Source organism: Octopus bimaculoides, chromosome 2 (genome assembly GCF_046866305.1).
Source record: "Octopus bimaculoides isolate indiv1 chromosome 2, ASM4686630v1, whole genome shotgun sequence".
NCBI lineage: Eukaryota > Metazoa > Mollusca > Cephalopoda > Octopoda > Octopodidae > Octopus > Octopus bimaculoides.
The window spans coordinates 41,674,084-41,687,275 of record NC_142929.1 but is presented as its reverse complement, the minus strand read 5'-3'; the positions used below and the strand labels follow the sequence as shown (position 1 = coordinate 41,687,275).

The 13,192-nt window shown below is 36.8% G+C and overlaps 1 protein-coding gene across 1 annotated transcript in view; it reads left to right on the top strand.

Annotated features, from left to right (window-relative positions):
• The window catches only part of LOC106884230 (transmembrane anterior posterior transformation protein 1 homolog), an 81,643-nt gene that overhangs the window by 67,129 nt on the left and 1,322 nt on the right, over positions 1–13,192 (top strand). The window contains exons 9-10 of the mRNA XM_014935491.3: positions 3,625–3,684; positions 7,803–7,948. Of these exons, the coding sequence (XP_014790977.1) occupies positions 3,625–3,684; positions 7,803–7,948 (206 nt within the window). The remainder of the gene's footprint in view (positions 1–3,624; positions 3,685–7,802; positions 7,949–13,192) is intronic.

The following is a 13,192-nucleotide window of genomic DNA, read 5'->3' as shown; positions in this document are numbered from 1 at the left end:
TTCTACCAACCCTGGAGGTGTGAAAGATAAATATACTCCTATATTAGATGATTGTGAAAGCATAAAACATTGAATAAAATACAGTAAAGCAGCAAGTCTGACAAGGAGAGCTTGGAAAAATTTAAATACATTGTCACTTTTCTTCTTCAAAATAATTACTATAAAGTAACATATGTATCAGTTCTTTTATCTTTCTCCTGAAATAAGCATGAAACCTTAAAAAAAGTAGGACTTGGTAACATAGGTAAGATAGAGTCTGGATTCACAATCTGTAAGAAAGAAAGCACTCTGTATTCACTGAAATATTGTAACTTACCTCAGCAATAATGAAAAATTTTGTACCTGTCTGGTTGCTCACCTTGCTAGAAATAGCAGCCAAGTCTCTTCAAATTATATTCTACAGTAATGTTAAGGACACCTTAGATAACATGGACCTGAGTGCACTGTTTCTTGAGGAAAAGACAGGATGGTTGTTGCTTAAATTTCTTGGATCATAGATAGGCCTGCTCAGTTAGGATTTACCCAAGGCTCAACAATGACAAATTATTCTGATTGGATTTCTGCTTTGTAAGAGGATAAGGTATAGACAATGTAACAGATCTCATTATCTTACTTTCAGTATTCATTTTCAACTTCCTCCACATTGTTGAACCTCTGTCCTTTTAGGAAATGAGCCAAGGCTCAGAAAAAATAGTAACCTGATGGTGCAAGGTCTGGACTGTAGGCACTTAAGGCTGCACTTCCATCCCCTCTGGTTCCTCGAGTTTGGGTTAAGTTACATTGGCTATGTGTTCTGGGGTATTGTAATGCTGTAGGAATGCATGTCTTTGATTGACCAATGCCAGGTAGCCTACTTTCAAAGCATCATATAATCACTGCAGTTGTTGAGCATGAAGGTTAGTGTTCACAGCATGACCACTTGGGACAAGCTCAGACAAATTCAAAAAAACTCGCAGCGTGACCTTCTGTTCAAACCACTCTTGTATAACAACAGGTCTGAAGCCTGGCTGGAACAAAGCCCCTGATTTTTCTTATTAGGATTACAAAAATAGATCCATTTTTCATCCATAGTTACAATTCAACACCAAAAACAAGCATCTCAAGGATTTGCCAGCAGTTGTTTGCAAACATTCACACATTGTTGAGCCTGGTTATTGGTCAGTTCATCAGGAGCTTTGTAACATTATCTATTCACAAGACTGAGCTTATAGAAGTATCAATTGATGGTGCTTTATGAAGGACCAGGTTCTGCTGACAATATATATATACTTGACTGTGGTTCAACTATTTCATGCAAGGCCTCATCTTTTACAACAGAAGGTCTTCCTGACCTTGGTTTGTCTTTGAGGCTGGTCTCACCTTCCTTGAAAAATCTGGGCCTTCCACTTCTTTAATTTCCCTTGCATTAAGTCTTCTTTTTTTCCACAGATAGTGTAAAATGGCCCTAATTGTTACTTTTTCACCACTCATTCTCAAAGCTGTAAAATAAAGAATAAACAACTAACATTTCTATGTTATATATGAAAATAAAGAATAAACAGTTCCGCAACAATTGGAAAGCAAGTTGTATCAAATTAATGATATAACATAGAGATACAAATTTCAAAAAATCATCAGTAGAAATCCCCAAAAATCTTTTGACTCAACCTGGTACTACCCATAAAGCAAGTTGTAGTGATATACTAGTTTCACAGCCATTTAATTTTTTTATAGATGCATAGCTCTCTAGTTAAGCTCTCTGCTTGTTTCCCAACCATGTGGATTTAGGTTCAGTCTCATTGTGTGACACTATGTGCAAGTGTTTTCTACTGTAGCACCAGACCAACCAAAACCTTGTGAGTGAATTTGGGAAACAGAAACTAAAAGAAGCCCACCGTGTGTGTGTGTGTTATATGTACACACACATGGTACATCAGCTATTTGAGAACATAATTTTAATTTAAGGAAAACAAAAATGTTTATTAAAAAAAAACAATATATTTTTGTTGAACTTGGTACATATATTCTTACAAACAGAAAACCGTTATTGAATAAAATTGCTATCAAATTTGATATGTCCTCTGAAACAGCTACATGTGTTGATCAGAAGATCTTTCTTCAGGTTGGCCATAACATCCCCAATAGCAGGCATCAAGTCCTTGGTATTGTGGGCATGCTTGTTAGTCTGCCTCTCAATGATGCCCCAGACATAGTAGTCAAGTGAGTTTAAATCAGGTGAGCTAGGAGGCTAAATGTTAGGGGTAAAATGATCATGAAAGTTTTTAGCCATTCACTTTTGGGTTATTCAGGTTGTGTGAGAGCAGAATCTTGATGGAACATGTACGATGGAACATGTACGATGGAACATGTGCGATGGAACATGTGCGATGGAACATGTATGGATCCATTGCTTGACAACCATCTCCATTGCCTCCATTTAGGCTGCTACATTGGTCTTAAGACCTTGCAGGAAAAAAGTGAGGAAGCATAATATGACCTTCATTACTTACAAGACCATCACAGACTATGGGAATTGGTGGGCATGGCATTAGGGGCATTAATGGGGCTGGTGCAAAGCCATCAGTCATTCTTCCTGTTCAGTTTCTGATTTTGGACAAAGTTCTCACCTGAAAAGATTTTAGAGGATGTCAGGCTCCTCAAGTGGTTCAGCAAGCAACTTAACTGGATTACATGATTCTCCCAGATCTTATCAGACATGAACTGCCCTCTTCTCATAACATAGGATTTGTATCTGATGTCTTCGAGGACTACATGTCTAATCACTGACTCCAACTCATGAAGATGATTGGCAATGGCCCACAATGATTTGTTGGGATTCTTGTTGATGATGCCTTGAACTTAATGAACAAACTAAACTTTTCTAACAATATCCAACCGTTAAGAATACTTTTTTCAAAAGGGGAGGGGGCGGTGTTACTTTGCGTTTCCTTGTCTTGACATTGCATGGTAATTGTAAATGAGTGTCACTGCCATTGAAGCAGTGCCATTCGTTTCCAGTCTTCCATGAGAACATGCCTGGCCATGGGGGAAATATTGCCTTACTTGGAAATAGGAATTCCTTGGTGAATTCTGTCTGATCAATACAAGCATGGAAAAGTAAAAATTAGAATGATGATGGTGCTGATGCTGATGTTTTAAAATGTAGAGGATCAGAAATGAAGGGGGTAAATACCCTTTTCAAAGGGTATTTATCCTCTCAAAATCGAAGGATCAATAGAATAAGTACCTGTAAATACTAGGATTAATTATTTTTCCATTACTCATTTTCACTTATACTCTCTCTCTCTCCCTCTCTCTCTCTCTCTCTCCCTCTCTCTCTCTCTCTCTCTCTCTCCCTCTCTCTCTCTCTCTCTCTCCCTCTCTCTCTCCCTCTCTCTCTCTCTCTCCCTCCCTCTCTCCCCCTCTCTCTCTCCTTCCCCCCTCTCTCTCTCCATTAAAAAAGTAATGACCCTATGAAAGAAAAAATATTTGGATGTTTACTTTCAAATAAAATATAAGCTTGTCTCAATTTGATCACACAAATTGTTATTTTATACAAAAGAAACAAAAAAATATCTTGTGCGTTTGTATATATATATTAGAATTGTAATTTTCACTAATGTAACTTTGTGTAATGTTTTTTAGGTTTATGCAGATTTCTCTCTTATTTTGGCCCAAGATATGGTATCAAGTCGTCAGACACAGGTAAGCAGTTTTGTGTTAACTCTTCCCCATTACAATTCCTGCATTATGACTAAGAATAAACCTCATAGTAGCATCTCACAAAACAAACTAAAGTAGGCAACTGGCTTGTGGAAGCTGTGCAAGCCATGTACAGAGGTGCCATCAGCAAGGCAAGAGTTGGCAAAGAATTTAATGATGCATGTTGAGATTCAGTTTTTAACTGCCTCCTATTTCTTATTGGTCTTTCAGACCATATCAAGTGAGTTTAAAACCAGCTGTTTGTAAAAAAACTTGATTGCTGAGAAGTTAGTTCTCAGCTGAATCTGTTAAAGATTTTGGAGAGGAAATTCCAAACATGGAAGCAAAATCCTCAAATGGGAACACAGGTAAGTTGATGGAGATGGCAGATAGATTTTGTTTGTGCCAGATGTACAGGAGTGATTTGTAGTAAGTGTGTTTATGGAGTAGATTTCTCCAAATGCTTGGAAAAGGATCTCTAAACAATCTCGTGCTTTTGTTAACTAAGTAATCTTATTAACAGTGAAGGTGGGTGTTCTAAGAGCATAGTTACCAGAGTAAGAATAGAGTAGGAAAAGTTCAGGGAGCTACTAGAGTGAAAGTTAGATTGTATGATGCTCGTGTATGAAGTGATATTTTGCTTGGTTAGTAGGATATGGTCTTTGAATATAGAAATTTGATAAAAGCTGGAAAGAAATAAGACTTTTTTTTTTTTTTGATACATGCATAATGTTAGTGTGCATGAATGACAGAGCATAAATGAACTAAAAGATAAAGTGAATGTAAGTGGAATCAGATGCAGTTACAAGAGAGAAGACTTCATTGGTACAGGTATGTGATATATATGGAAAATGTCAGTTGTGTAAAGAAGTGCCAAGTACTAGAAAGTGGACCATACCTGTTGAAGAAAAAAAAAGTGAGAAAAATCATGGGAAGACCTGGTGACAACTGATCTCAAAAAGTTGAATTTTATTAAGAAGATGACAAATAATCGCAAGTGGCAAATACTGTGCTGAAGTAGATTTGTGTAATTCATGCAAGCATAAAAAAATGACACAAAAATGGTGATTGAGGTGGAGATAGTGAATTTATCATTCAGATTCTTCTCACAAATCTTGATGATAGCATTCTCTCTCACATCATGCCACTTATGTAATGAGAGATGGAAATATATTGAAAATCTCCATATTCAATCTCTCCCTCCTTACCATTACTTCTCATTGTTGCTGTCTCACTTTCTGATCCACTACTCAATCCACTATCACTTTCTCTGTCTCACCCATTACCATTCCCCTAATCACTTATTAATGACATCCATAACCCTCATTCTCTTTCTTCCATCTTGCAACTGTCTCTTCTTTCTGTCTCTTTATTATCTTTCACTTACAACCTGTTTATTCTGCCTCTTTTCTTTACTCTCTCTTTCTCTTATTACCTCCTTGCTCCTTACTTCTGTCATTCCATTTTCTCCTCACTCCTGTATAAAAGAAAAAAGAAAAACTGAGATAATACAGCAAAGAGATAACTCTTTCATTTTGTCACACATAACCTCCTTGGTGCCAATGAACAAACAGACAACACAGCAGGGAGGACTCTTTTAAACTTTTGGGGGAATAAGACAACCTCTCTAGTGTTGGTGACCTGATGATATGTCCCCACTACATTCTGTAAAGTTTTTGGAAATTGGAAGGGCATCCAACCATAGAAATAAAGCCCAAAACAGAATGTACAAATGAGGTGTGATCCCCACCCCACCCCCATCCAGGAGAGCAGTTAACTTTGAATAAGAACTAATTGACAGCCTGACCATTTTACATCCTACTTTCCAGCAGGATGACAAATAGGATGTAAAATAATGATAATGGTGAACACTTTCATGAAGTATATTCCTTCAGTTATTTTTTATTCTTTTTTTATAATCAACATTACTGAATTATATATATTGTAATAATGAGGTCAAACCAAATAGTGATATTCTGCAATCATTCAATATGTCCCTTTTAGGTTTGCATAATATATAATAGGAAATGCATCCATTAGGTAAATCTTTCTCATTTAGAGCATTTAAAAATATGAAGCAATTGATGGAAATATTTCAATATATATAGTTAGAACAGTAAGTCAGCTGCTAAGTTAGGCAGATGGAGATATATACTCTCTTTATTCTTTTACTTGTTTCAGTCATTTGACTGCGGCCATGCTGGAGCACTGCCTTTAGTCGAGCAAATTGACCCCAGGACTTATTCTATTGGTCTCTTTTGCCGAACTGCTAAGTTACAGGGACGTAAACACACCAGCATCGGTTGTCAAGCGATGTTGGGGGGACAAACACAAACATATACACACACATACATATATATATATATATATATATATATATATATATACTACGGGCTTCTTTCAGTTTCCGTCTCCCAAATCCACTCACAAGGCTTTGGTCAACCCAAATGTATGGTAGAAAACACTTGCCCAAGGTGCCACGCAGTGGGACTGAACCCAGAACCATGAGGTTGGTAAGCAAGCTACTTACCACATAGCCACTCCTGTGCCTATACATATATAAAACAAAGGTAGAACAGAAAAAACACAACAAACCGAAACTGTCAAAACACAACATGCCGAAAAAAGGACGATAGCACCACAACAAACAGGACAAAACAAGATGCACAGATAATTCACAGCAGTCTGATCAATAAGTATCCGGACTGTTGCCATAGTAACGAAGCTAAAGCACACAGAGTGAAATAGCATGGCACAGATTAAACTTGAACTCTGCTGTGCAGGCACACTAAGTTCTAACGTTCTAGCTCACTTCCACTGTTTACAGCAGTGCTTGGAAAAAGGTGTGTAATGTGTGATCATCACATTGACCATGACAGAAAGTTGAGCAGAGAATCTGCATCAAATTTTGCTAAAAGCTTGGCAATACCTGCACAGAGGCCTATGCAATGTTTTCATTGTTCTCAACACAATCAAGGAGATTTTGTGTAACTGAAACCCAAGTGTCTTTTTGGTTAGCTGAAAGCAATTTTGGCACAAACTTTGCAGACATGCATCTCATACTCAAATCTTCAGTGATAATGGACTGAACTGAACCGTAACTAATCTGCATATCTTCTGATAATTCATGGATGGTGATTCAACAATTTTCCCTCACAGCTGCACGCACATCTGCGATGTTTTTCTCAGCCTTGTCATATTCTGTGTGAGGCTGAATGTCCCTGAGAACTACGTTAATGTTATGCATGTCTGTGGAGTACTCAGCCATTTATGAGTTAATTTTATCCTTGTGTGGTAATGAAAAGTGAAATTGACATCCAATATTTGCTGTGTGTTTGTATCTACATGAAATTTTCTTTGGATTTAAGTATCTGCTGTCTCTCTCACTTTCTCTCTTTTTCTTTCACTTCCTTTGTGTCCCTCTTCTCTCCGTTTTTTGATTTAACAATGTCTATATGTATCTATGTATATACTTCTCTTGCGATGTGATAAACATTTAAAAACACAGAACCAACGCCATCACCACTCACTGTCTCTTTCACTCTCTCTCTTTCTCTCTCACTGTCTCTTTCACTCTCTCTCTCTTTCTTTCTCTCTTACGTCCTCTCTGAAACATTTAAAAACACAAAACAGATGCCATCACCACTCACTGTTTCTTTCACTATCTCTCTTTCTCTCTCATTTTCTCTCTCACTCTCCCTTTCTCTCACTCTCTCTCTCTCTCTCTCTCTCTCACTTCCTCTCTGTCCTCCTCTCTCTCACTTTGCCACTTCTTTGAAGTGTGATGCACACAACAGATACATACAAAAACAAAAAGTTAGCGTTCTAATATTATTAATGGGATTTCATCCATCGTTACGTTCTGAGTTCAAACTCCACTGAGGTCGACTTTGCGTTTTAAGTTTTCAGGGTCAATGAAATAAGTACCAGTTGAATACTGGGGTTGATGTTATCAACTAGCCCTCTCCCCTAAAATTTCAGGCTTTGTGCCTATAGCAGATAGGATTATTATTATTGTTTTGTTGTTATTGCTATTGTTATTATTATTATTATTATTACTATTACTATTGTTGTTTTTAATACTATTGTTGTTGCTATTATTATTATTATTATTATTATAGGCTTTCACAGATCATTCTGATCTCTTATCTCGGCGAATGGGCTTCACTCCTCTGCCTTTGGCCTGCATTCTCTATCAAGTATGTGTCCGCTCATTTAAAGTCCATGGGTATCTGGGTTTTGCAGTTTTGGTAATGGTTTATCTTTGGTAAGTTATTAATGTATTTTATGCCTTTAAAATTGATTCCCGAGTTTATGCATAGACAGCTTAGCATTAACAATTATTTGAATTTAAAAGAGTAACTTATCTTTTGCATTTCTATTTTGCGTGGCTAGGTGCAGGTGTGCCTAGGCACAGGGTTGGCTAGGTGTAGGTGTGACTATGTGGTAAGAAGCTTGCTTCCTAACCACATGGTTCCAGGTTCAGTCCCACTGCATGGCACCTTGGGCAAGTTCTATTATAACCTCAGGCCAACCAAAGCCTTGTGAGTGAATTTGGTAGAAGGAAATGGGAAGAAGCCCATTGTGTGTGTGTTTGTCCCCTACCACTGCTTGACAACCACTGTCGGTGTGTTTACATCCTTGTAATTTAGTGGTTTGGCAAAAAAGACTGTTAGAATAAGTACCAGGCTTAGCAAAGAAATTAAGTCCTGGGGTAGATTCATTTGACTAAAAATTCTTCAAGGTGGTGCCCCAGCATGGCCGCAGCCTAATGATTGAAACAAGCAAAAGATAAAAGATAATTAAATTATTGATTTTTTTTTTTGTCTTTAGTGTTACATTACATACCACATACGTACATGCACACATGCAGGGTCACGCAAATATCTTCTGATTTGAAATCAGATTTATTTTTGATGCAGGCACAGGCGTGGCTTTGTGGTAAATAGTTTGCTTCCCAACCACATGGTTATGGGTTCAGTCCCGCTGCATGACACCTTGAACAAGTGTCTTCTGCTATAGTCTCATACCGTATGAGTGTATTTGGTAGAAGAAAACTGAAAGAAATTCATCATATATGTGTATGTGTGTGTGTCTTGATGTCATATGATAGTTTTAATGAATGTTACTGTCATACAAGCTGTCATTCATTTTTCAGTAACCTGTGAAAATATGTCTGACCACGGGGAAATATCGCCTTGCTTGGAAACGGGTAATGGTTGGTGACAGGAAGAGCATCCGACCATAGAATCTCTACCTCTGTAAACACCATCTGACACGTGTAAGCATGGAAAAGTGGACATTGGAAAAAGCTACGATGAATGCAGTGTTTTTAAACACTGTTATAGTCTCCAATGTAGGAGCTTTGTAATAGCCAAATCTCCCTCAAATCATACTCCACAAAAGGAACCTTTGGATAATGTTCTAGATTCCTTTGAAAATTATGGAATGGCCACAGATGTAATGCCTTCGATCAAAGGTTTGCTGGATCAGAGCTGGCCTGAGTTGGAACAACAATAGCTGTAATTCTATTGTCATACAGAAATTACATACTGTAATTGCTATAAGTCATAAGTGTGTTGGAAAGTTAGTTGGTCAGCTGTTATTGTAATATATATTTATCTATTGAAAGCCATAGTGTTTACTTACCAGTTTAAAGTCAACAGATTTGTCCTCTGTTACTAAGTCTTTGCTCTGATCAAAAGAAACAAAATGACTTCGTCCTCTTATTTATAAATAGGTTCTTTGAGAAGATAAGCATTAGGGACACTGTGCTACAGTTAAGCATTTCACTAGCCTGCTGTGTTAAGAACGAATTCTGTGAGCTTGAGTAAAATGTCTCACAACAACTTATCATAAAAATGAAATAAATTGTAACACACCATGGTACCTATTAATGGTGATAGAAAACAAAAGAGAAACATTTTTTTTCAATACTTTAACTGTTGTCCTTTTGTAACATAAGCACATTGCAGTTGCTATTAAATTTATCTTCTTATTGTCACTCCCTCTCTCCCCTCTCTTCCTCCTCTCCCTCCTATCTTCCCACTCTCTCTCATGTGTGTGGTGTAAGCCTGACTATCTGGTTAAGAAGTTTGCTTTGTGACCACATAGTTTCAGGTTCAGTCCTACTGCATGGCTCCTTGGATAAGGTTCTTCTACAATAGCCCTATGCCAATCAGTGCCTGGTGAATGGATTTCATCATCATTATCATTTAACATCTGTTCTCTATGTTGGCATGGGTTGAACAGTTTGACAGGACCCAATTAACCAGAGGACTGTGCCAAGCTCCAATGTTTGCTTTGGCATGCTTTCTACAGCTTGATGCCCTTCCTAATGCCAACCACTTCCCAGAGTGTGAATGGGTAAAATTGTCTTGTATCAACACTTAATGTCTTTAATGTTGTTTACACACCATGAGCTCTATACTATAGTACCTTGACATTTCTAGCATCCTACATGTTGATGTACCTAGATTTGAATGAATCCCTATAATCTCACTCACTCACTCACTCACTCACTCACTCACTCACTCACTCTCGTACCTTGACATTTCTGGCATCCTACATGTTGATGTACCTAGATTTGAATGAATCCCTATAATCTCTCTCTCTCTCACTCTATACTATCGTACCTTGACATTTCTGGCATCCTGCATGTTGATGTACCTAGATTTCAATGGATCCTTAATCTCACTCACTCACTCACTCAATACTATCGTACCTTGACATTTCTGGCATCCTACATGTTGATGTACCTAGATTTGAATGAATCCCTATAATCTCTCTCACTCACTCACTCACTCTATACTATCGTACCTTGACATTTCTGGCATCCTGCATGTTGATGTACCTAGATTTCAATGGATCCTTAATCTCACTCACTCACACCCGCATGTATTTGTGCATTTGTGAGTGTATGTTACTGTCTCCATGCCTTGACATGTGCAAGCAGTGTCCTTTGTTTCCAATCTTCCCAGACATGCCAGGCCATGGGGAAATATCTTACTTAGAAACAAGTGAGGGTTGGTAACATGTAGGGCATTTCTGGTTAATGTTGGCATTATTACCTGGAAACAAAATTTTTTAAAAATAGTGCAACAGGTGTAAAAAAAAAAGGGTGCAGCAAACGAATATAAAAACAAAAATGCCTGGAAAGCAACGAGGGGAGGGGAGAGGCCTTTGGAAAATTCACAAGATCTGATGTTTCTCCCTCATAACTTTTAGGAAAATGGTTTTTTTAATGAAATTTTATATAAATACCTTTCAAATGGTATAGATTACGGTTATAAAGAAATTTATTGGGAAAATCTTTTCTGAGGGGATGGGGAGAGGACTTTGGAAAATTCACAAGATCCGAGTTTTTCCTTTGTAACTTTGAGGAAAATATAATATTTTTGAAATCACAAATTAGGCTTTTCCTCAGGAACTTGGATGCTAAACATCCCTTTGAAGGGTTCAGGTCCTTCTACTATATATATATATATATATACACACACACACATATGAAATCACTCACTCGTTCCATTTGACCCATGACATTACTATGCCATTGGAAGTTTAGCTACACAGAGTATATTATATGAAAGATGTCTCTCTCTCTCCACACAAAATTGAAACGTATCAGTTTACCCGATTAAAATTTCGGCACAAAAAATTGCTAAAGGAAAGTGAAAACATTGGATACCATTTGAAAATTAGTGATTTTTAAGAGGTATATAAAAGATATTTTAATATAATACTTTGTTTCATACAAACACTAACGTGGTTTTTATAAGGATTTTGTATCATTCTTTCTCTAACGTAGTTTTTTATGATTTTGTATCATTCTTTCTCTCTCTTGTCCAGACTTTGTGACCACTAATTTTTATATAAAGGTGCACTTGTAAAAATTTAATGAAATTTTAAAGAAAGAAACAGCCCCCGTTTTCTGGACAAATAGTGTTTTGTGGCATATTAGGTCACCGTAATTCATTCATCGAAAAAAGAAAAAAAATTTCCAATAATTCTGGTTTCCTCCCCCACCACACTTTTCCTGAAGAAAAATAAGGGGTTTGCGGCACATTAGGCATCTGTAATGCATCCCATTTAAAAGATGTTTGTATACAATTTCGTTAAAAGATATCCATTTTCCTCAAAGTTATGAAGGAAAAACTTGGATCTTGTCAATTTTCTGAAGCCCCCCCCCACACACACACACACCCTACGGTGTATTTATATAAGACTTCCTTTAAAAAAACCCATTTTCCTAAAAGCTATGAGGGTAAAACATCAGATCTTGTGAATTTTCTGAAGGCTTCTCCCCACCCCCTTTGCTTTCCAGGCATTTTTGTTTTCATATTCGTTTCCTACACCTTTTTTTACACCCGTTGCACTATTTTTTTTTTCCATTTCATTTCCAGGTAATAATGTCAACATTAACTACTTTTTTATATATATATATAAATCTCCTTAATTGTATAGTTCGTCTATTCATCTGAAGAAAACAGTTTTTTATAATGATATAATACATTCATTAATCAATTAAAAAAATTTGTTGAGAACAGATGTAATGAATTACATCCATCCATCATTTTTTGTTTATTAATTTATTTATTATTCACCTATCTCGGAACACCTATCTCGCGTGTTCCAAAATATATTATGGACCATATATTTAATATAATCTACGTTTCTGAATTAGCCCAAGGGCTGATAATATAGTCAGTTGGGTTCAAATAATTGTATATATAACGTAAATGTTTTTCTGCCTGTACTTCGGTACCAATGTTTGTATTCATCTATAGTTGCTGTGTATGCATTTTAATTTTGACCCAACCTGGTGTCTTATCATTTAAGTGCCTTATTCACCTGAATCTTAATATATATATATATATATATATATAAATATATCTGTAAAAATATGCGACACTTATTCAGTAGCCATGATAAAATTCCGAGTTTCGGATGCCAGGGTGGGAGCCCACGCCAACATCTCTTCAGTTATCCAGCCATTGAAAATTCCTGTGAAAAATGACCCTTTTTTCTTTAAAGACCATATATGACTGGATAATTTGGTCGTTTTGCTTTTGTCCCAGTGCTTGAAACTCAAAGTGTGATTATTGAATCTGGCCTTGAAAATACCCTCCGTGAGTCCCACGTATTTCTTCGTGGAAACTGTGTCCTTAGTGGATACAGAGTCCACGGTGGCCTCATAAATGATGGTTTCAGGCACTGGGACAAAAGAAAAACGACCAAATTATCCAGTCATATATGGTCTTTAAAGAAAAAAGAGGTCATTTTTCACAGGAACTTTCAATGGCCAGATAACTGAAGAGATGTTGGTTTGGGCTCCCACTCCGGCATCCAAAACTCGGAGTTTTATCATGGCTTCCGAATAAGTGTCACATATTTTTACAGATAAATTCTTCTATTTACATAATATCGAGGTCTCTTTCTTTCTTTTGTTGTCCTTCCTATCAATATATATAAGTAGATATATATATATATATATATATATATATATATATAT